Source organism: Sardina pilchardus, chromosome 10, assembly GCF_963854185.1.
Source record: "Sardina pilchardus chromosome 10, fSarPil1.1, whole genome shotgun sequence".
NCBI lineage: Eukaryota > Metazoa > Chordata > Actinopteri > Clupeiformes > Clupeidae > Sardina > Sardina pilchardus.
The window spans coordinates 3,457,057-3,482,320 of NC_085003.1; the positions used below are offsets into that span (position 1 = coordinate 3,457,057).

General features: G+C 38.7%; 1 protein-coding gene and 1 long non-coding RNA gene across 4 annotated transcripts; one reads left to right on the forward strand and one right to left on the reverse strand.

Annotated features, from left to right (window-relative positions):
- The first annotated feature begins 942 nt into the window (after positions 1 to 942).
- ergic2 (ERGIC and golgi 2) lies at positions 943 to 22,019 on the forward strand. 3 transcript variants are annotated; one of them, XM_062546769.1, is made up of 14 exons: positions 943 to 1,096; positions 1,395 to 1,560; positions 8,241 to 8,349; positions 8,534 to 8,580; positions 8,694 to 8,761; positions 8,876 to 8,916; positions 10,218 to 10,319; positions 14,114 to 14,209; positions 16,393 to 16,448; positions 17,067 to 17,165; positions 17,265 to 17,362; positions 19,384 to 19,546; positions 19,668 to 19,747; positions 20,962 to 22,019. In XM_062546769.1, exons 2-14 carry the CDS (start codon positions 1,455 to 1,457, stop codon positions 21,025 to 21,027), a joined length of 1,131 nt encoding a protein of 376 aa, XP_062402753.1. In that variant the 5' UTR covers positions 943 to 1,096; positions 1,395 to 1,454; the 3' UTR covers positions 21,028 to 22,019. The 3 variants fall into 3 exon arrangements, with proteins under 3 accessions (XP_062402753.1, XP_062402754.1, XP_062402756.1); XM_062546770.1 differs by having other exon boundaries at positions 950 to 1,096; positions 1,438 to 1,560; XM_062546772.1 differs by having other exon boundaries at positions 964 to 1,096; positions 1,441 to 1,560.
- On the reverse strand, positions 22,013 to 23,345 carry LOC134093621 (uncharacterized). Its single transcript, XR_009940367.1, has 3 exons — positions 23,128 to 23,345; positions 22,947 to 23,043; positions 22,013 to 22,754 (listed from the first exon to the last, which is right to left on the reverse strand). It is a non-coding gene; the product is annotated as an uncharacterized LOC134093621 (long non-coding RNA).
- Positions 23,346 to 25,264: the final 1,919 nt, after the last annotated feature.

Sequence of the window (25,264 nt, forward strand, 5' to 3'; positions counted from 1 at the left end):
GGGCAAGTACTTTTCCTTCTACTCTTCACAAGTTGCTGGTCCTTCAAAAACGTTTTGTCAGAATTGCAACCTGTTCTGAATGGCGTGCTGCATCTACTCCTTTATTTAAATAACTTAAAATCCTTACTGTTTATGATATTAATGAACTTCAAATCTGTGTCTTTATTTATGAAATATGTAAATCACATGGTAAGATTCCTGAGCATTTTAAGTGCTATTTTAAAATTAATTCACAGGTTCATTCATATGAAACAAGGCAAGCTGATGATTTCCACCCTCCTCAACTTAGAACATGTCAAGCTCAATTTTCCATACGTTATAGGGGTGCTAAAATATGGAAAAAAAGATCACATCTGGCTTTGATTTGTTCAACCACAAATCATTTTAAAAGATGCCTAATGGCTAATTTAATTGCTGGTCTATAGTGTGTTTTTTCTGAGAATTTCTATCATATCAGCTTATTCTAGTGCTTACACTGTTTATTTTTTTTCTTTTTTTATTGACAATGTTTTTTCATATTTACTTTTGTTTGAGACTTTTGTCATGTTATTTTTTAGGTGGAGGCTTCATATAAGCCAGCCTGGGCTTACTGCCTCTTCCTGCACTGCATTTGTCTTTGTTTTCCTCTTTTGTACTCTCTGACTTTTAACAAGTGCTAAATAAAAAAACCTAAAACCTAAAAATGCAAAACTACTGGGCCTCCGTGGGGACGTTTGTCAGGGAAAGCAAAGGGAGTTCTAAAAGTCCACTTGAAAAATATTCCCACCACCTTTCGGGGACTCTACACAATGGAGTAGGTTACATTTTAAACAAGGACATATAGCGGTTTGGCACAAAACTGGGCAGATGTGGACATGGGCAGATTTTTTTTCATTTGGCTTTTCCGTTTTCTAATAATCCGCAGGGGGCGCCACCTGCAGGAAGACCTTTCAATTTCCGGGTTCCTTACTCGAACGCGGAATTGCAAGCAGGAAGAACTGAGTGTTGATGGCGTGACCAGAGTGTGTTTATGTGCTTCTTTCACTGACCAACAAGAAGTTATGAAGACCACTGAACCGCAGTTGGGATAGCGACAAACATATACACGCGTTTACAGGTAAAACTGGCTGTCGAGACTGCAACCCAGTTACATTGTGAAATTGAGTGTAATACATGTATTGCTAAAACAATAACGCCAGCTTCGTAAACGTTGCAAGGCAACCTATATCTAGCCTAAACGTACAGGCTACCGTTATAGGTAATTCCAAACGACTAGATTTTTTTAAACGTTGAGTATCATTTACATTTTGCAGGTGGTTTAAAAAAATAAAAAAAAACTCCTGTAGAGGTTAACATTAACATTACTTGCTTGTTGTTCTTTAACATAGCTTCATAGCATACCTTTGCATCCACAGGCATAGACTTTGACCAAATATAACTGAATTAATGTGGGATCAGTAGGAGGAACCACAACAATGAGGAGACTATCTCGCAAGAAAGCTCTCAACCTGGTGAAAGAACTGGATGCTTTCCCAAAGGTTCCAGAAAGCTACGTGGAGACGAGCGCAAGTGGAGGAACTGGTAGGCTGATTAAATGTTCACAACCTGCTATCATCATGAAATAAATAGATAGGCCTACTACTACCAGGGTATATTTTATGTGCATTGCGTCATCCAACCCTCAGCCTTCGGAGACCCCTTTAAAACCCCAGATCACGATGAATGGCCTGTCCCTGGTAGGAGACAGCGCAGCAACAAGGCTATAGTGCACCTAGTCATAGCCTGGGTGAATCCAGATAAACTTGTTTGCAAGTTCGGATTGAATCACCAGTCACCCAGGAAGTGTAGGCTAGTGCAACTGCATTTTAAACCTTTGTTTGCTGCACTACTGAAATGAATTGGTATGACTTTAATGCAAATTGAACTCTAATTTCACTGCTGGTTACGAGCCTGGAAATTGTAGGCAACAGTACAATTCGAAGTTTGGAAACAGACGTCAATGGGATCCTTTCTAGAAGGACCTGCAGAGTAAATTCAAGCAGTTTTGTTTGGGTTTTCCGTGGCTACACTTGGCAGGAAGGAATGGTTGGATGGTGCATTCATTTTCTCAGAAGTGTGGCATGAGGCACATTTTAAACTTTTAACTGACAAAAAGTTCACATTAAAATAGCCTGACATCAAAATCCACATGGACTGGAATTGCAAAGTGACAACATATACAACTGAGGCACTCTGTGAGCATTTGTTCCCATATGAGGTGGCATTTACAAGGACCTTTGCACTGGGAAAAATGTTTTGCTCTGTATTCCAAGACCCTATGAAGTCATTTGGCACCTCTACACAGTTGATACTAGCCTGACATAGCCTTAGGTCACTCAGTTATATTCAGAATGTTAGTCTGACATTCATGCCTCTGCATACAATTGGGTCATTCCACCTCAATTCAACGGATTTTAGACAAACTTTCTGCCTGACCATCTCAGATTTGCTGTCTTTTACCGTCTAAAGAGTAACCATTTAAACTAACCAAAATATTAGCTTGGTATACCTACTACATCCAGAGAAAAACATTTTTGGGTCATTCCGTGTCAAATCACCCAGTGCCGGAAAGTGACCCTCTCCGAAAAAATCTGAAATAAATCACAGGTGTTTGTAGACTAGACCTATGCACAAATCTGAAATAGTATACCTGGATCACTAATGGTTTAAAATCTACAGCCCTTTGAAGCTTCAAGTCATTTTAAGCATTGTGGTGAACAGTCCTTTTTGGTCAACTTGCAACGTTATTGGTTCTTTTGGTATTTCACACACATCAGTGAAACTATGTGAATGGAAGCACATTTTCCTGTTGAATTAAGAAATCTAATCAGATGAGACGTGTCTTGTGTAATTTCCCCTCTGCAAAGCTCTGAAAATGGCTATAAATTCATTATGTGAAAAGACATCATCACTTTTGAAGGCTTCTCATTCGAAAGGTATGTGCCACAAATTTCATCAGGTTTTTTTCCCACTCATATATGGACTATAAGGTCATGTCCATGCATCAACTTTGGTTGTAATCGTTGTCATATTGTCAGAGCATTTTGCTTTAATTGGGCTTGATTTTCAAAAAGCCCATTTTCGTCCTATCATTTCACCATGTGGACAGTTAACAGGATTTTTTTTAATTTTACCATATCACATTCTGTATAGGATCATCTGTCCAAAATTTGGGCTTGTTGCTGAGTTTCTTTATTGGAGATATGATTTTTGGAAAATATTCTCTATAAATCCACTGAACTTGCATTGGATCTGCAGTACTACTTTGCACCACATGGGATGCTCTTTTAATACAATGGAAGTCAATGGAAGAGTAAGAGATTCGCTTGTTTGCTGCACATATCCAATCTAAACACACATTTTATGGTTCATAGTTGAATTGCTCCAAGTAATGATTGCAACATGAACAACATACTACTCATAAATAAATCTTATTTAGCTAAATAAACTGATCAAGCTAAATATACACACATACGACTGACTGATCATACATGCAGCAAGAGGATTTAGCTTGCCATCTTTGTAACAGTTTTCTACACCACCATAGAAGTTGGAAAATGAAAGTCATGAACATACAACCCCTGGCAAAAAATATGGAATCACCAGTCTTGGAGGATGTTAATCCAGTTGTTTAATTTTTTAGAAAAAAGCCAGATCACAGACATGACACAAAACTAAGTTCATTTGAAATGGCAACTTTCTGGCTTTAGGAAACATTAAAGGAAATCAAAAAAAAAATTAGTTAATCAGTAACAGTTGCTTGTTTTAGACCAGCCAGAGGGGAAAAAAATATGGAATCACTCAATTCCAAGGAAAAAAATATGGAATCATGAAAAACAAATTGACAAAAGAACACTTCAACGCACCACTAGTACTTTGTTGCACCACCTCTGGCTTTTATAACAGCTTACAGTCTCTGAGGCATGGACTTAATGAGTGACAATCAGTGCTCTTCATCAATCTGGCTCCAACTTTCTCTGATACCAGTTGCCAGATCAGTTTTGCAGGTTGAAGCCTTGGGATGCACCATTTTCTTTAATTCTACTACAGATTTTCAATTTCGATTGAGATCCAGACTATTTGCAGGCCATGACATTGACCTTATGTGTCTTTCTTCAAGGAATTCAACAGTTTTTGCTCTATGACAAGATGCATTATCATCTTGAAAAATGATGTAATCATCCCCAAACATCCTTTCAATTTGATTGGATAAGAACAGTGTCCAAAATGTCAATATAAACTTTATATAATAAATAATAATATAAGCATTATTGAAGATGTAACGATCGCCATCTCCCCAATGCCTTTACCTGACATGCAGCCCCATATCATCAATGACCTTGTTTTTTTCAGGCAGTTGTCTTAATTAATCTCATTGAAATGGCACCAAACAAAAGTTCCAGCATCATCACCTTGCCCATTGCAGAAACGCGATTCATCACTGAATATGACTTTCATCTAGTTATATCCACATTCCAATGAGATTTATGAAGACAACTGCCTGAAGAAAACATGCACATTTCCTCAGTCGTTGATGATATGGGGCTGCATGTCAGGTAAAGGCATTGGGGAGACGGCGATCGTTACATCTTCGATAATGCTCAATCCAATTGAAAATCTGTAGGAGAATTTGAAGAAAATGGTGCATCCCAAGGCTCCAACCTGCAAAACTGATCTGGCAACTGGTATCAGAGAAAGTTGGAGCCAGATTGATGAAGAGCACTGATTGTCACTCATTAAGTCCATGCCTCAGAGACTGTAAGCTGTTATAAAAGCCAGAGGTGGTGCAACAAAGTACTAGTGGTGCGTTGAAGTGTTCTTTTGTCAATTTGTTTTTCATGATTCCATATTTTTTTCCTTGGAATTGAGTGATTCCATATTTTTTTCCCCTCTGGCTGGTCTAAAACAAGCAACTGTTACTGATTAACTAATTTTTTTCTTGATTTCCTTTAATGTTTCCTAAAGCCAGAAAGTTGCCATTTCAAATGAACTTAGTTTTGTGTCATGTCTGTGATCTGGCTTTTTTCTAAAAAATTAAACAACTGGATTAACATCCTCCAAGACTGGTGATTCCATATTTTTTGCCAGGGGTTGTAGTCAAGAAAAAAGGGGTTTCAAGAATTCAGTGCATTATCAGATGCAGAAAAAGCGTCAGATGCAGTTTAGAGCAGATATTTCACTTGATGAAGATGACCATGCATGTTTCCATCACATAAAAGTTTTAATCAAAGGGTATGAGGGCTCAAAACGCTATTGCCTGGATCCAAGACGCATTCATGAAAAGGAGATAACTCATCAAGTATCTTGTATGTATAATGACCAGTCAGTCTTATGTGTGTATAATTAGCTTGATCCGCTTATTTTCTCTAAATAAGATTTATTTATGAGTAGTATGTTGTTCATGTTGCAATAATTACTTGGAGAAATTCAACTATGAACCATAAAATGTGTGTTTAGATTGGATATGTGCAGCAAACAAGTGAATCTCTTACTCTTCCATTGACTTCCATTGTATTAAAAGAGCACCCCATGTGGTGCAAAGTGGTACTGCAGATCCAATGCAAGTTCAGTGGATTTATAGAGAATATTTTCCAAAAATCATATCTCCAATAAAGAAACTCAGCAACAAGTCCACATTTTGGACAGATGATCCTCACATACAGAATGTGATATGGTAAAATTAAAAAAATCCTGTTAACTGTCCACATGGTGAAATGATAGGACGAAAATGGGCTTTTTGAAAATCAAGCCCAATTAAAACAAAATGCTCTGACAATATGACAACAATTACAACCAAAGTTGATGCATGGACATGACCTTATAGTCCATATATGAGTGGGAAAAAAACCTGATGAAATTTGTGGCACATACCTTTCGAATGAGAAGCCTTCAAAAGTGATGATGTCTTTTCACACAATGAATTTATAGCCATTTTCAGAGCTTTGCAGAGGGGAAATTACACAAGACACGTCTCATCTGATTAGATTTCTTAATTCAATAGGAAAATGTGCTTCCATTCACATAGTTTCACGGATGTGTGTGAAATACCGAAAGAACCTATAACGTTGCAAGTTGATCAAAAAGGATTGTTCACCACAATGCTTAAAATGACTTGAAGCTTCAAAGGGCTGCAGTTTTTAAACCATTAGTGATCCAGACATACTATTTAAGATTTGTGCATAGGTCTAGGCTACAAACACCTGTGATTTATTTCAGATTTTTTTGGAGAGGGTCACTTTCCAAATTGGCTGAAATTGGGTGATTTGACACGGAATGACCCTTTTGAAAATGGTACCCCCCTTCTGATTTTTTGCACATTTCACCCTCATCTAAATCTGCAGCAAAGTTCAGAAGTCATTATCTCAAAAAGTGTTCAAGGCTTCAAGCTAAAGACTTTACATTTTCTGTGAATAATGATTGCTACCAATAGATTCCACATGGACATTGGTAAGTTGTATGTGTTGATACTGACTGTGTTTCAATCTTGTGAAATTAGAAGAAAAATTGCGGATTTTTTTCAAACCCCCACATTGGGTGCCCCTTTACACATTTTGTAAACAAAAGGTTTGGTAAATGGTTATGTCTCTCTACAGATGTGTTTAAGCTGTCTTTGAAAAGGTAATTAAGAGGTGTCTATATTACATTTTTGTTGGAAATATAAGGGGGTATCATGTTCAAAAATGTTTTTCTCTGGATGTATTAGGTATACCAAACTAATATTTTGGCTAAGTTAGTTTAAATGGTTACTCTTTAGGTGGTAAAAGTTTGAAGCAAATCTGAGATGGTCAAGCAGAAGGCATTTGTTGAATTGAGGTGGAATGACCCAATTGGATAGACCTAACCAATCAGAGCAACAGAATAGCCTATCGTGAATCCTGTAGATAGAAAAGCCAAAACATCCTTCTTCTCGATAAATGCCAGTTCATTTTTAAATATCTAAATATTTCAATATCTTCTACAACAGGTGGGATAGTGACATCTAAACGACTCGCTTCTCTAGAGACAGGATTTTTGTTGTGAACTGAGCTCAGTTGACATGAATGACTAGGCACTGTTGCTTACATTTCTGTAGTCGTTCATCCATCCATCATCGCACAAAGCCCATCCAGACGGTTTGATTGGTCCGCACAGTTCTTCATAGAACTTCATAGTTTTCATAGAAGCTTCTCGAAGCCCAGACCGACTTTCCCGACCTTAAATTTTGTGGGTGGCTTAAATACGGACTGGGTTCCAGGCTAGTTGCATACACATTTGTTGAATAAGGAGAGTTTGGCGCATGGCCACAAAGGTACCATGAACGGGAAACATGGTGGTGTCCTTCATATGTGGGACCACGTAACCTGAGGTGTATTCAAATTTGGCAAACAGTGGCAAATGTTTGTGGTGAACATATTAAATTTGAAAGATTTGGTGTTAACATTCCATTCTAACTGTAATTGCATTGTTACCTTTGTCAAACTCATGTTCAGTTCCACTGTATGTTCACGGAGAACTACTTCTTCAGACTGTTTGAGACTGCAGCTGTTTGCAGACGTTCGCCGAAAACTCAAGGCTAACAGAAAACTGTTTGCAAATGTTTGCCTATGTTTGGAAATATGAATGCACCTCTGGTACCCCAGGATGTTCAATGGGACAACTTGAACGTTTTTTTTTTCTTCTTATCTTTGAGTAGTTAGGGTGAACCCTGCCTGACCTGTCGGCGAATTTGGATTTCCTGTTTGATGCTCATTGAGCTCAATGCAAATCAAACAGGCTAATAGGCCTACTGGAAAAAGCACCATGCCAATCTCTAGCTATGGTGAAGGGTATGTGATGATGTGGGGCTAATTTAATTCCAACGGCCAAGGGAACTTTATGGATTATTTACTTTAGGATGCATAATATCCTGGATCCATGAAATAGCTGGCTTTTAAAAAATAAAAATCTGCCTGCCCCTATGTTAAATACTTCCTTCCCCCTAGCATTTAAGGAAGAACAATTATTTATTTACGATACATTCTTCAATCACAAAGAAAATTGGTTACCTTAGCGGCTTGATTTTTACTAATTTTTTTAATGAAGGCATTAAGATCAATTGTCAAATTATGATTTTATATTCCTCTTCTTAGGCAACTGTAGCATGGTATCAAATACATGTTCTCCCCACTGTATGTCCTTGTACATGTTGATAAATCTAGGTGTATATTGCATAGCAAATTACATTAAATTTCTCTATTTTTCAGTGTCATTGATTGCCTTCACTGCCATGGCTCTCTTGGCATTCTTCGAATTTTTCGTCTATCGGGATACTTGGATGTCCTATGAATATGAAGTCGATAAGGATTTTACAAGGTACAGTCATATATTATATTATTATTATATTATTTCAGTACACAGTTGAAAAAACATGCAATATTATGTTCTCTTTATTCTATATAACATGTATAACAAAACATGTTTTACATATATTTGTGATTGTGATTGACGTCTTGAATAAAGCTTTCATAAAGACGTCTCTTGCTTTCCTCTCTTACAGTAAATTAAGAATAAATATAGATGTTACCGTTGCCATGAGGTGTCAATGTAAGTTCCATAATCAGTACCAAATACATGTTCTGTATACTTGTACATAATGTCACTGAAATGTACAATATAAACTGTACTGGTTTAACCTGGAGATATTGGCTGCTCTGTAGTTGTAGGTGCAGATGTTTTGGATTTGGCTGAGACAATGGTGGCATCTGATGGTCTTCAGTATGAACCAGTCAGTATTGATGGAGAAAGTTCTTTTGTCATTAATGCATCCAACAATTCCACTTTTTTTTTTAATTCTGTCTAATAATTATTCCACTCTCTCTTGTATTTTAAAATTATTTAGGTTGTTTTTGACCTGACCCCCCAACAAAGGATCTGGCACAGGTAAAAACATTCATACATCTAGACTGATTTACAGGGTCAATCTGTCTGTTCTTCATGTGTCTGTTGAATCATTCATCTGACTGAATTCACATTTGGCAAGAGTCTTGCTAAGGACACAAGTGAGTACTGTGTTGAATGGCATTGTTTAGTAGCCTAGAAATCTAGACGCCCCTAGCGGCAGCAAATGTAATTTGGCTGGCGGGGCAGTCTAGGCACGATCCATAGAGCCAGGGAGCTGAGAACTCGAAAAACCAGCGGGCCAATCACAGCGTGTATAGAGTCGGTGGGTGGGCTTAACAAAATGGTGACCGACATGCGACCAGAAGTTGCAACGGTAACGCATCCTGTTTTTTTGAACATTTTTTGAACATTTGAAAACAAGAAGATGATTCGTTTAGCGTTATCCTATTGCGTCGAGAGGGAAGGTTACGCATCCTGCTACTTGAAAACAAGAAGATGATTCGTTTAGCGTTATCCTATTGCGGGGAGGGAATTTGAAAGACAACTGTTTATCCCACCCCTCCGATTGAGCCCTGTCTACGGTGAGTGTCAGACCCTACATCTTGATGTGGGTCTGGCTCGTCAGGCTAATTGTTTAGGTGAAAAATGCAAAATACATTGTTAAAAGGATATGCTGTCATTTTTGGATACATAAATGACTGGATTCTATTTCAGTGTTTTTGCATCGCTTGCCATCCTTTAAAGCAACACTAAAGCACTAAAATAAAACAAAAAAAAAACACTGGAGCACTTTTCCTCTGTCGCACGCCCGCTATTTGTTTATCCAGCAAATAACGATGTCCACAGACAAGGTAGAGTATATTGCATGAAGTATGCAGTATTGTGACTTCAAAGGAAGTCAAATTTGTAGTTTCTTATGTCTCATTCCATGGAACTACAGATCCGCTACCCGATCTGGTAATGTGCGGTTATAGCTGATAGAGGGCGAGCTGAATACAGAAATGCCGTTCCTCCTGTTACAAGTTGATGAACCACTGAAATTATTTTGGAAACATTATTTTAAGGTCCATAAAACTCTTTAGTGTTTCTTTCAAATAATAATTTATTGGTTCTACAGTAAATGCTGAAAGTTCCTCTGGCATGGCATGTCTTTGGGGCTATAGGTTTCAGTTACAGTTTACAGTTCAAGAGGTATGCAAAGAACTTTCATCATGTCATTAATAGACAGATTGCAACATATCTTGGGAATCTATCGAAATGTTAGTTGTATCGCAGAGGAATCTAACATTGCACTCCTTGATGATAAAAATATGGCATTTCTCTGGCACTTCTTGTTGTAGGACTCTGCTGCTCATTCAAAACCGTCTGCGAGAAGAACATGCTCTTCAAGATATCCTGTTCAAAAGCCTTTTAAAGGGAGGGCCTACTGCACTGCCTCCACGGTCAGTGGTTATTATTGCCTGCTATCTCTAACCTCTTCCACCAAATGGACACACTGTGCACCCATTGTCACAACCCACACCTTTATTGTATACAATCTGCTGAATGATTGTTTTTAAAACAAACCAAGCTTTGACTTCTGGGTATTTTTAATGAAGGAAATGTTACACATATATTGTCATGCATTAGAACTAATGCAGAAGAAAATGCAGATAATACTGAGTTTAGCTTTAAAGTCTTGTGGATGACCACAGAGTATTTTCTAGATCAAGTATTTAGCAAAATAAGAGAAATTTGGTTGTTGACATTTTTACAGTTGACATGGGAAAGGTTTTTGTTTTCACCCTCAGACAATAGCAGATCCTTGTTAATATGAAATCTTTAGCGCCAATATGCCTAGCCTTTGAATTCATTTTTTTTTTCATTACTTTTTTCATAGCCTTGGTGTTCCCATGCTGCCTTGCACGCGATTTGATTCACGTTGCTAAGGCAACCTGGAAACTACCACCCAAATTTTTGCCTCAGATAGGGGACCAATCACAGAACAGGGGGGAAAGCAAGACGATGATGAGCTATTCACAGATGCATTTGATAGACATCCGAATGAACGGATCTGGGCATTTTTTCAAATACGAGATTTTTTTTTTTACTAAAAACTTTGTTTTTTTACTTCAAGAGCACCTTACACAACAGGAGTTTACCGAGAAAATGAAAAATGAACGTTTGGTTGCCGACCACGTCTCATTGAGAAGTGGTAGGCGCTAGCCAGGCTAACTTTTTAATTTCCTTAGCCACAATGATGTTTTGTATTAGTGCTGTGACATTTCATTTAAATTGAGTAATTTATTTAATTGATGTTGAATTGAATCTGATAACAATTATTAATTAAGTGGAAATTGACATTATGCATAATAATCAAAAAACATAAACATAATCAGGAGAGTCCCCCTGTCACAAAGAGAACCCTTTCACTGTGATGCAAACCATACCTAGAGCAAACTAGGCCACAGGGCAGTATGAGGCAGAAATCTGGTAGTCTATGGTTATGGTCACATTCCGATTTCCGATTTGTCATGTTCATACAGTATGTGACACAGATCAGATTATTATGAACACTATTATGAACATCTAAACAGTAAAAAAACAGGGACATTACTTGCGATAGACTATTAGACTATTTTGGGGATGCTTTCACGCCTTAAAGGAGACATAGAATGGAAACAATTTTTTTTCTTGGTTTTCATGAAGTATGAGAGGTTGTGCATAACCCAAGAGCTATCATGAACATGAGGCATGGTTGTGCCCTCCTTCATATGAAAATCTTGAACTTAGAAATAGCCACTTAAAAATAGTTGAATTAGAAAAGCGCCTGCTTGTGATGTCAGACATCGCAAAGCCATTGCAGTTCAATTGTGGTTGCCAAAGGGCGCTTTTTAGTCAAATGGACTATTTCAATTGAGTTTATTTTTTTTAAATCAAAGTTGAATATATACGATTTTAGCACCAAAGAACACAGTGCAATACTTAATTCATCCATTCTATGTCCTCTTTAAATCAAACTGTGAAGAGTGCGACAGGAAACGAGCAGGAAAGAGAGGCAGTATGGGATCCAGAAATGGCCCGGGTCTGGGTCCTCATGGGCATTTGGACCAGAAGGTGGCACCGATGCTACAGCCATCTATGCCACAGTGATCCCTATAACACAATTCTTATAAGCAATAATAGGTCATTAGGTCCCATGCCTGCCATTTTGTGCGTCTGACACACAGTTGAGGACAATCTTGCAAATGCGACTGTAGGTGGAAAGCAGCACATTTTAGTACAATGTCGTAAGAAATGGTAGCCTGGAAAACCAGCGCCAACTGCTGGACGGCAAAATGTTTTGCCTGCATTTGGGTCTGGCCTCGGACCATTGAACATTTTGAAAACACTGCCCTGAATCTGGCAGATGGCAACTAAACCAATCACAACGCAGAGATGTGTTCTGAATCAACGCGGGCGGGGCAGAGGGCTCTGGGGCGGGGTTTTGAGGGAGCGTTGGCCTATAGGCACAGACACGGTTTGAAAGACAACGGGTTGTGCTCATCAACAATGTTCCGTTGTATCCAGTCATCGAGGCCAGACTAAATTAGACATTCAATCCATTTAGGCTGGTTTATCAGGCTAAAGAAATGGTACAATTTTCATTGAATTTGCCCTTATTTTGTTAAAGGAGTCCTAGAATTCAAAACCACATTCACCTTGTTCCTGTTGAATTTAGGCTGCGAGCAGTGTCCAAAGGACAACACCAAAGACTTTACCGCGTCCCCCGCCTGCTTTCGTATGCAAATTGGGAAATAGAAACAGCCATGTTGAAATGCTCCAATCTGAACAGAGCTCAGATAACACGTAATAGGCGCCCATCCCCCTTTAGATACACCCCCTCTCATTTGCATACCTTCGATTAATAATTCTTGTTAAACTGCTCTTACGATGCTAGTATCACTATCTAGATATGTGGTCTATGGCAGAGACGTTGTAATGCTAGCGTTATTACAGCTAACTTTACTATACTAAGAAATCTGCTGATAAAACTTACCAATCTAACACATTCATTCTGTTGGGGAATCTGCTGCACTTCATCTTCGTCAGAACCTTCTTCTGACTCGGTTTATACATGTACAGCTGTATTCCTTATTTAAATACATTGTTGATAGCTTTATCAAAGACTTTGGCTTTATTTACCAGCAGTAAACGTAGTTTCACTTTGCTCTAGCTTCAGACCGGTGGATTGAGCCAATCAACTTTCAGGACATATCGGCCAATAGACCAATCAGCGCGCATCTCATTTGAATATTCATGAACTTGCTGAGTGGGCGGGAAAAACAAACTGTTTCATTGCAAGGCTTATTTATGACCTTGTATTAGGCGATCTAGCAGTGCTCCTGGGGCGTTTTCAGCCCCACAAATTTACATATGACATTATTTAGGCTCAAAGATCAATTTGTAATGGTCAAAAAATGCGTTCTATGACTCCTTTAATACTAACTACATTTTGTTACCTTTTATATATATGCTTTGTTTAATGATAATAAAGTTGCATCTAACATAGGGTGACCCGATTTCTCCCAACTAAAACCGGGACACTTTTTGCATGACCACATTTAAGGTGAACATGTGTCAGGTCAGACATTTTTTAGTACTTCAGCCCAAAATTTCTAGGGGGTTGGGGGGGAACACCCCCGAGAAAATGTATCAAATATTTTATGTAAATGCGCAAGTTCTATGCACTTTGTCAGGGATTTGGGCCTGTATTATTCCTAAAACACACGTGCATAGTTTGTCTCCTCAACATTCCTCAAACATTATCCAGGCATGCATGAAAACATTTGAAAACAATTAAAACTCCAAAAGCCATAGGTTGAGAATGATGATTTTCTATTCAGCATTGTCGTAGCGTAGCCTAACCATTCAAACGAGGCAGATATGATATTGGAACAATGTTACCACTGTAACGTTGGCTGCAAAGATTATGCATATGATTGACTGAAACACGCTCACGCTCACACACACGCATTAACGAAATCATACACCGGGACGCTTGCTATAGTCTTTCTACATGGGTTTAGTTAATGAGCAGGTTATAATAAGATCACACTTCAATAGTGGTTGGTGCAAACCGGGACATTTTAGCGTCCCAACAGGCTTTTGTCGGGACTCGAGACACAGAATTCAAAATCGGGACTGTCCTGGTTAAACCGGGACGTCTGGTCACCCCAATCTAACATACTGTTTTCCTTTATGTCTTTTTCTCAAGTGAAGTGGATCCTAATCAGTCCCCAAATGCATGTAGGATACATGGACACCTTTATGTCAATAAAGTTGCTGGGAACTTCCACATCACTGTTGGCAAGTATGTTTAATTGAGACGTTGAGTTAATTGTGAATCCTTTGAATCCTTTTGGATTTCATCATTCTAGCTGAAATTAGATTGATTCAGTGATTTCAGTTATTGCTTTGGTGTGACTGTTAATCATTTATCTTGTGTGAGGTATTGGCTTGTGAACAAATAGTGTGAACTATCATTCATCGTTATCATCATACTCCAAGAAAGACATTGAGATGTCCTGTGACCTGCTACCTCTGGTTTAATTTGGGAGTCGTCTCTGTTGCAGTGAACTCTATCATTAAAGGGATATTCCGCCATTTTCGGAAATACGCTCATTTCCCACCACCCCTCGAGCAAAACAATCGATATTTACCTTGTCTCCGTTCATCCAGCCGTTCTGTGAGTCTGGCGATAAAACTTTTAGCTTCAGCCTATCATAGATCATTGAATCGGATTAGACCATTAGCTTCTGGCCTGCTAGCTTCATGTTTAAAAGTGACTAAGATTTCTGGTAATTTTCCCATTTATAACGTGTCTCTTCTCAAGTTAGAAAGTGCAATAAGACCAACCGAAAATGAAACCTGGCATTTTTCTAGGCTGATTTGACATGGAACTACACTCTCATCTGGCATAATAATCAAGGGAAATTGCAAACGCAGTGATATCACGAACTACTTACTGCTTTTTGTCTATGGGGACTATTTTCAGATATCACAGTGCCCATGGTACGTTTGCAAATATCGATTGTTTTGCTCGAGGGGAGGTGGGAAATGAGCATTCCCAAAAATGGCGGAATATCCCTTTAATGGTACTAACAAAGCGGTGTGTGTATGAGAGTTCGCTGACAGGGGTCTAAATAGGAGCCTTCATGACGATTCGATACAATAGCGATTTCTTAAGCCAACGATTCGATTATTTTTGATTATTCAGAATTCCCGATGATGCGATTCGATACTGTGTATATATTTACCTGATATCTAGTTTCAAATAAATAAACTGAAATGGAAATCATTTGCCTTTTATTGAGAATACAGAAACCGTATTCTGTTCACATAATGTGTATGTTACAGTATAAACAGGGGCGAAATATTTTTCTACCAGCCACAAAACGTTTATTACTGAAAAAAGGCGTAGAAGTGATCTACATCCATCTTGCAGACATGTCTTTGATCTTTATGTTCTGAGTTAATTGTGAAATACACTTTAAATTAGTCCCTTGTTTCTATGAATTAGTGCAGTAGTTTCTTCCTCCACATGCTGCCATGCCTGCTGACTGCCAGATAAGCTATTACAAATTGTAGGCCCAGTACATCTGCTATTGCATATGTGCATTTTGTGTATAATTATTATTAGAAGATTAATTAGCTAAAAACATTTAACTTTAGGTCATTTACTGTACGTCATAGCCTTCACTGTTTTGGCGATGTGAGGTTAAATAGGTGGCTGTCACTTTTAAGGGCGAGAACTTGAATGAAAACGATTTAGTGGTAGCCTACTCGGGCTATAATAAGTTGTAGGCTGTAGATGGATGTCACTATTCAAATAAATCTGGACACAACTGGAGGAGTTTTTGGATCAAAGGAGCATGCTCAGCCATGACTCCACATTTAGATTTGCTTCGTTTAGCCTATGGGAAACGTACACAAGTCATAATATCTGAAGCATGTGTAACTAACGGAATAAATGTGAAGAATTCCCCAAAACTTAAAGTACAGTTACAATTTCTCGAGCACCCATGGAAGAATGCTATGTTTAAATGATAGGTGTGATGTCTATCCTTGAACGTTTTTCTGCGAAGACCAATAGACCTCTGAAGTTCGCCTACAAAAAGGATCCAAATCTGCCATCTTTGCCCATATAAGGAGATCCGGGCGTTAATTGAAGCTAACTGCCTATGGCAAGTTTCATTGTAAGTTAGCTCTGGGGTAGCAAAGATCAAAGTGTGCCATCTTCACCTACCGAAGATCACAGTATCCACTAAACTGTGTAGTGAAAAACGTCTGCATTTCCAATGTCCTCATCCCCGCGAGAGTTTAACAGGTGCGATATTTGAAAATCCCCATGTTATTTTCCCATAGAAAAAATCTCAAGATCCCAGATCTCCTTATTTGGGCAAAGATGGTGGCTTTTTTGTAGGCGAACTTCAGAGGTCTCTTGCCACCATCCCTGATGACTCTCTGTGTGGTGTGTTTTTCTGTTTTGTTTAGAGCTATTCCACATCCCAGAGGACACGCCCATCTGGCTGCTCTAGTCAGCCATGAAAGTAAGCTGGTTTTCTATAGCTATTCATGGAGCTGATGACAAGGTTGTTGTAATAATGGCTACATTTATTCCTTCATTTGTTCATAAAACAAGGTAGTTAAACAGCTACACATTTCCATCAGTATGCGTCAGCACTTAATCCATAAATGTTGTGACTTTAGCACAGCGCTCTACCATGTTAGCTACCAGAGAGGACACACCTACAGTGCTGCTTGACAATTTGTGAACCCTCAGACATGGTCAGTTGTTTTTACAACAATAACCCTAGTTCATGCACATCCAAACCCCAATGTGTAAAGCTGACCTTCCAAATAATAGATATAAACAAAATAAAGTTTATTTTCCATCATATATTCACACACATAAGTGGTTTAGCTCAACCAGACATCTTCTTTGCCCATTAACCTGCTTTCCTACATGCATTAATTCCATGTTTTAAGTCCATTCATTTGATAAATATACACACCTGACAGCTAATATTTAAAAACTGGTGATGATGAAATAAGAAAATCATGAGAACTCCAAACTGTTCAAGGGGTTCACATACTGTACTTTCAAGCAACACTGAACAACTTTTGACTGTCAGTTTGTTAATGAAATTTGAATTTTGTTTATTCAGCTTACAACTTCTCCCACCGAATTGACCATCTGTCCTTTGGGGAGGAAATCCCAGGCGTTATAAATCCACTGGATGGCACAGAGAAAGTGTGCACTGACCGTATGTATTAACGGATAGCTGAGTTTCCCAAATGGTCCTTATGTGTGTGTGTGTATTTATATTAATATCTGATGTTATCAATCTCTGCCCACCTTCTAGATAATCAGATGTTCCAGTATTTCATCACCATTGTGCCCACCAAGCTGAAAACCTACAAGATATCAGCAGAAACACACCAGTACTCTGTCACAGAGAGGGTAGGTAGACAAAACTAGCAGAATCATCATTACAAATGAAAAAGTAAGCAGTCAAGTGTTTTTAAAGACTGCACTAGAGTGAAGAGAATTGGGTAAATCATTTCACCAACGAGGAATCACAAACAAAAACAAGTTTATGTTGATGGAAAGTTACATGTGTATTTGGTTTATTAAAGGAATAGTTCAGAATTTTGGACATAGGACCCCATTTCCTACTTGAGTGAGGTGATATAGGTCGGTGGAGACAGTTTTCAGTGTATTTTATCCGGTCCTTAAAGGAGAATTCCGGTGTGATATTGACTTAAAGTGTGTTGAAATATGATACCGAGTGTGAGCGATTAGCCGTGTTCAAGTTCAACTCCAAATGACCTTTTGCAGCAACGAGAGCTGCCGGTGGCAGCAGGGGCGGGGATGCAAACGCTGCTATGAAGTTGTACACTCTCTACTTCCCGTAGTGTAGACTTGGCTAGACTTGACCATGTGACGAATCACGAGGTACGGACCAGCACGGACTCTTGTGGATACGGGGAGGCATGTAAACACCTGCACACACGTCAGGGATGTAAAAGCCAATTAGGGCAAAGACCTGACGTCATGAAGGCAGGGTCTAGGCTCCGCTGCTCTCCGCAGTACCTCCAGACCGGCTGCTCTTTTGCGGAGCAGCCGCCTGGCCACGCCTTGCTCCCGCGATAAGTTGAGGCCATGTGATACCGACTGCCGAGTCGAAAACACGCCCATCTAGACCATCGTGGACAGATTTTTAACCACGTGCATCTTGTGCTGCGCAGTTTTTGTGCTGCGCAGCCAACTTGAACGCGCCTATTGTCTCAGAGCTGATCTCGACCTGTCAGCTGTTCTCCGAAACCCGGCGGTAGCTCAGCAATAGTTAACCAGGTTTTTAACGTTTGTGCCTCGGGCATCGAACTGCCGTGCAAATAAATCACTGTTTTACACCATTAATGAGGCTCAAAGTAGCTCCACACTTTATTGGTAGACTTCTGAGGGCCCTGACATTTAAAACGAGACATCGAGAACTTTGAAAAAGCACTGGTTGTTTACTTACATGACTGTTTATTCAGGCAGTCACTTTCGAAAGTTTACCGGTCGCAGCCATCTTGAATTTAGTCACGTGACTGATTCATGACTAGTGCACGCATAGACATAGCGATTACGTGAACCAGTCACGAATCAGTCACGTGACTAGATTCAAGATGGCTGCTACCGCTAAACTTTCGAAAGTGACTGCCTGAATAAACAGTCATGTAAGTAAACAACCAGTGCTTTTTCAAAGTTGTCGATGTCTCGTTTTAAATGTCAGGGCCCTCAGAAGTCTACCAATAAAGTGTGGAGCTACTTTGAGCCTCATTAATGGTGTAAAACAGTGATTTATTTGCACGGCAGTTCGATGCCCGAGGCACAAACGTTAAAAACCTGGTTAACTATTGCTGAGCTACCGCCGGGTTTCGGAGAACAGCTGACAGGTCGAGATCAGCTCTGAGACAATCGCTCACACTCGGTATCATATTTCAACACACTTTAAGTCAATATCACACCGGAATTCTCCTTTAACTTGCAGCGTTAAGGCTAAGTTGGAAATGTCGAAATTCCGAACTGTGTTAGATGTGCCACTGCATTTTTAATTCTCTGAAACGGTCTCGCTGCACAAGCAGGCAGGCCAATTAGCAATACATTACAATAGTCCATTTTTAAAAGAACCATGGTCTGCACAAGATGTTGTGTGGCATATTGTGGAAGACAAGGTCTGAACCTTCGAATAATGCACAGTATGAACTGATATGACTTTGTGAGGTTATGCTCAGAGAAAACACTGTGGGAAATCTGAATAGAGGGATGAGCTGCCTCTGTGGTGTGTTTTGTTTGGTCCTTGATTGAACAGAAAGAGAAACAAGAGCAACATCATGCACAATTGCTGACAGCACCTTTTAAAGTAAACATCTGCATCAGTATTTGTTGTCCCTGAGGGTCTGATCTGTCTAATTGCTTGTATGTGTGAAACACAGGAAAGGGTGATAAACCATGCTGCTGGTAGTCATGGTGTTTCTGGTATCTTCATGAAGTATGATATTAGTTCACTCATGGTGACGGTCACTGAGCAGCACATGCCCCTCTGGCAGTTCCTGGTGCGCCTTTGCGGCATTATTGGAGGCATCTTCTCAACCACAGGTCAGAGTTTTTCACAGTCTATTGCAGAGTACTTCAGAACTACTTGACTGTTTTATGCTGTATGTACATATGTAATACATCAATCATGGAATGTGTATTTTGCCTTATATTCACCTTTTAGGCATGCTCCATGGTCTGGTTGGATTCTGTGTGGATATCGTCTGTTGTCGCTTAAAGCTGGGCGTCTATAAACCCAAAGAGGCAAGTTCAATTGTCAGATATATCTTAGGCTTAAGTGAAGAGCCATGAAAGGCCTGATTTTCCATTACATCATGACAAACTAAACCCTTATACAAATAAAGGTTACTTTTTAAGTCTAATAGCCTAAGTAATCTAATTAGTTATTTTCTATACCCAGTGTCAGTTGATGGTTTTCCCAAACTGTGAGAGGCATTTTCTTTTATACAGCTGATTTGTCAATGATAAGCATGAAAAAAGCCCCCTCCTTTTATGTAATTTGTTTGAATGTGACATAGATAAGAAATTCTCCAGGCATTCCAACGGGGCTTTTCATTTTTGTGGAATGATAGTTCATATTTTATGCTTGGAAATTTGTGTGTAAATCTTGTTCCCTGAATATAAACATAAACAAACGCATCCTCCTGCACAATTGCTGACTGCACCTTTAAACCAGTGTGCTATTTACATGGGGTTTACATGGGGTTTGTTCTATTATGTTCCAAGTGCTCTAATGCGCTTTAGAATCTTTAATCGGAATAGCTGTTGTTGCCTACTTCTCCTTGAGAAGATACAGCAGTCAATGCGAATGACCGTATGGGTGTTCGTTCGGAATAGGAGCGGACTACACCACCTTATTACGGTTCTGATCAGGAATTTTCACTCTGATGGAGGTGTTTATACGGTGTTTATACATTTTTATTCCAATTGAGGTGTTTCTAATAGGAATAGAAGTGTCAATGCAAATGTGTGTGCCACTGTATTAGACAACAATGTGTCCAGTCATATTTCCACGACTGAACTTTGAGTTCATGAGAGTTTAGGGGGTGCACGTTACACAAGAACTGGTAACTTCCAGTTTGAAGTGGGGGCTTTGGGAGAGCTCCAATGAGAATGTTTTGACATCACTCAACATTGGAAGTGGGGAGTTTAGAAGTGTAGAAGTAAGAACCTTCTCAGCCGCATGCACGCACTAAACCAAAGAATTTTAGCTTCTATACAGTCATCCTCAAGGATTTCGGATTTTCTTTTATCATGGTTAAAACCAATTACAAAAGGACTTCCATATCAGTAGACCTCTTTTACTTGCAATCCTTTTTGAGAAAAAAAAATAGCATTTTAAGCAAGTTATGGACATCTGAAGGATGGAAAATGTGAAGGATGTTAAGGATGATTCAAGATATGCACTAAGGCATCTGAGGAAAAACTAAAATAGCTTGTCTTCCCTCATCTCTTAGGTCGGTATTCTTGATGGACACAACAGCCAAACACCATTACTTACAGATACCAATGAGCAGGAGTAAGCTGGTGGTGGTCTTGTTCCTGAACTGTGTTGCTGCCTACTACAGTAGGGTTCACTGCATCCACCTTCACCTGATTTGGTGAAATAAACAGCATTTACAGGGATACACATGCCAACTGAAGACTTTTCACTCCAATAAACTTCATAAGGACCCTACTCAAGAGTCTCTCATATGCTGTTCATGTTCGTTTGGTGACATTGGGCTTTTGTCATCTATGGATTGTGACATACCTGCTCAAAATAGCATCCATTTTTCACAGGAAGATGAACATACTGTAATTAAATGCAGGGTAGGAACAAAAGAAATAGAAGCCTATAGCTTGAAAGTGGTTCATGTGTTGTTGTGTTAGCATTACAGCTCTATCAATCAGTGCCATCCCGTCTTGATTTTGGTCCCTACTTACAGGGAAACTCCGGAGTGAAAATTACTTACGGTCTATTTACATTAACTTCAAAGTTTGGATTGAGAGCAAAGTTACATAAAATGGTGGCATTTTGAGCAAGATCATTTATTTGCATCATCACTGAATGGGCTTACAGTGATGCTAACAGGGAAAGTTGCCACATCACTATTTTATACCACTAACAATGCTCAAAATATAATTACACTTCTGTGGTTTCGTCTGAGAGCAAAATTACGTCTATTGGTGGACCCTCACCATATTACCACATAAGTGTAATTATGTTTTGAGCATTGTCAGTGGTGTTTATAACAGCGCTTGTTTGTTGAGTGCTAGCTTGCCATAATGTGCTTTCACAATAAGCCATTTTTTGCTAATGCAAACAATGGTCTTACTCAAAACTCCACCAATTAATGTAATTTTGCTCTTAAATGAAAGTATGAACATGGTATCTTCCATAAATAGATGTTTTTACTCTGGAATATCCCCATAAGATGTATTATTGTATGGACATGAGACCACTAATGCAAGATACCTTTTTCAAACGCTGTATTTCTATGATTTGTGCAATTAAATGCACTTGTGAAATGTGTGTGATTCTGTTTTTTCAGGAAATTAGGAAAGACTGATTTATAGTCTCATCTGGTAGCTTAAGACAATTAACTAAATATTTTACAATAGATGCATCAAGAGGTTTATTAGTATCTATTTTAATATTTTGATATAAAATTAATTTGTTTCATATGCCAGTTTTAATGTCTTATAGGGGGAAACTAAAACACAAGATTCAAGTCCTGCACAGTCTGGATTCTAGTGTCCAAGTGTGTAATGAGACATCAAAAATGCTTTTTGTTCTGCCTGAAAAGTGGTGGTAGCCTACAGTGTATTCTGGCTACAACTTGTTGAATGCTGAGGGCTGTATGTGACCTCACCATCCTTCAACAGTCCACATTTTATTCAGGAAAGTTATTGTTCCATTCCATGCTCTCCTAGTGAAAGATGCAGACTTCTGTCTGAATTGTGGTATGAACTTCATCTTGAAAGATAAAGGCTTCTTCCTCCATCATTTGAAAAAAATCTCCCTCACAAACTTCAGAGCATCATCATCAGATCCAGTATCAGGATGCTCTGTCAGTATACTGTTTACACAGTTCTCATTGTCTGATTTGTGCCCCTGGTCATTATTGCCATATGGAAGAGTCTCTAGATCTGTTGTATCCAAATACGATTCAGAAATGCATGTCCTTGCACACACTGAATCAGAGGTACCCTGCTCACACGAGTTGATCCCTTCTTGTATTCTATCCAATGGAGGATCCGCTTTGACCTAATAGTACAGTGAAAAGATTTGTTATCAAACATGGAGCGACACAATTAACCCAAACGATATGGTATTTTAACAGATGTATGCATAGGCCTGTTTTTGTCTTTTCTTTCTGGACACCCTTGAACTCACAGACGATACGTTTTCAAAATTATACATAAAGGCAAGTGATGTGACAGGCAACTGAGTAGATACCTTTTCTGAAAGTCCTTTACATATTCTGTTTCCCACGTTCCCGAAGTTAAGAGCGCTTTGCACGAGTTCACACTCATTCAGAAGATAGACCGTCATCCTAACAGACAGACACATTTTCAGCATTTTTGTTAGTAATTAGGCTACTGCATGAAGGCGATCCTACTGGGAAATACTACCTTACCTCGGAGAGAGCTGCTTTTTTGCCTTAGTTCTAACTTTTTTGTTTAAGCTGTCGCCACCTTTACGCATTTCTCCCATCCAGGATGGGAGTTGTCGCTGTTTGTTAGCCATCTCTCCACCTGTGTTTGTTTGGAAGGTTCATTCAGTCTGCATGTATCATCGATCATAGGCTTACATTGACAACACAAAAAACGTGTTGCAAAAAAATGGTAGGCTATAACCAGAGTCTAATTCCGTCGACGGGCTCTGGTACTTCAAAATAAAAGCCGGAATTTCTAAATAAAAGCGGGTTGGAGGAAAATAGTTTAGGCAGTCGAACTATAAGAATTTTGTGGTGGACCCCTTGAAGTGATCAAATTATGGATTAACAGATTAAATAGGCAAAGGAACATTTCCCCATATGCTAATAATAATAATAATAATAATGATAAGAGGAAGAAAAAACAAAAGCACATATTGTTTGAGCTCAGATATGCAGGACTCGCTTTGTGAAGCCCATACCCCAGCATTAAGTGTGATATTGAGGGTATTAAAAAGCTTTTTTTTTTACTTGGAATCAGTCACTATTTTCTCTTCAGATACATCAGTTTATCAATGTTTTACCACAATTTGAAGTTTCCAGGACAAATGACCATGACAATAAGGATAAAATGGCGTGTTTGTATTTTTGTGAGATCTTTATATGCACCTGAAATGTTATGTAGGTAGTTGGACAATGAAAGTATATGTGGAAATAGCATGTAGTGTGTAAAGTACTAATATGGTACCAAGTCCCATTTACAGAATAAATGCATGTAGTTAGGCTACAGGTGTATTGGGAACACCAGAATAAACATTTACAAATAAGAAAATAGATTTTAGCACCCCCCTCAGGTGAAACAGTATAACATTTTGCTACTTCTACAAGGCATTGGCTCTGATAGACTTGAATTGAATGGAATGGCTATATTTTACTTTTCACATTATAAAGAAGCAGAAACTCCTCATAACTTGAAAATAAGAAGGATGCCAAATACACAGAATTATTTGAAATTATGTTTTAACCTAAAAGGCCTTAACTGGGGATACCTTTCATGTTCCATCATTCGTTCATTGGTGGCTATGAAGTTCTCAAAGGCCAAATCTGAGGACATTTGCTGGGTGCATGCCATTCATTTGCCTGCAAGCCAGCACCAGGACAGGATGGCAGTGTTCCTTATAAAAAGACATATGAAGATATTCAAATCATGAATAGTACGTAATTTGATATTTGGCATCCTTTTCATTCTGGCATCCTTTTCATTTATATCACTCCGCAGGTAGTCCGGTCACTTGCAATGGAACTTCATTCAAAAGTAAAAGCAGAGATGGTTGAGCCAGGGGGATAGCATTCTTGTCACTGATGTTTTAGTCAAAGTGATAGAGAAGCAATCTTTATGCTGATTAGACATTTGACATTTTTCCTTAGAATAATGTCAAGCATGTGTGCAGTTGTATAAAAGGTGTTCAGTTCTATGTATGTGCAACTGCAGAATGGACCAGTTAGATGGGCAACAACAAGGCCCTGCAGTTCCTCTCCATCACAAGCTCCAACTAGTCATGCAGCCATGGAGTCAGACCTGGTTTTGTCGGTTAACGTTTTTTTTTTTTGTTGCAGAATCTAGTAGACTAAGGTACCTCTTTCAAATTTAGGAGGGTGCCCGGTGATATCCGGTGAGCAATTTTGTATATTAAGCTTTTTTTGTCCAATGTGTTGAATAGCCTACAGATACTACAGGTGAATAGGGTAAAACAATTAACAAGCAGATATCACTATGAAACTTCATCAGTTGATTACTTAGATCAATATGAAAAATACATGTATTACAAGTTTTCTTTAATTTAATGTTTCGATATGCAAATTAAGCATGATGTTATTAAATATGCGCTGATTTGCATAAACTCAAAAAGATAAAATCTACACATTGGATAAAGCCAGTTTCAATTTTTCTTTTCATTTTGTTGACATAAGAGATGAAAAGTATATTACAGAGGGAATTATGGATATCTCGTTTAGGTATTCAGTAAATCAGAAAATACTACCATAAATATCTTGGTTTTGTCTTTGATGAAATATGAAGTTTACAGAGGGAAGGAAAATACTGGCAGAGTCTGCTGGA

Coding starts and splice junctions, on each gene's coding strand:
- ergic2 (XM_062546769.1), top strand. CDS start 1,455: ATGAGGAGACTATCTCGCAAGAAAGCTCTCAACCTGGTGAAAGAACTG. Junction 8,350..8,533: donor GTCGATAAGGATTTTACAAG/GTACAGTCATAT, acceptor CCTCTCTTACAG/TAAATTAAGAATAAATATAG. Junction 17,363..19,383: donor AGTACTCTGTCACAGAGAGG/GTAGGTAGACAA, acceptor TGTGAAACACAG/GAAAGGGTGATAAACCATGC.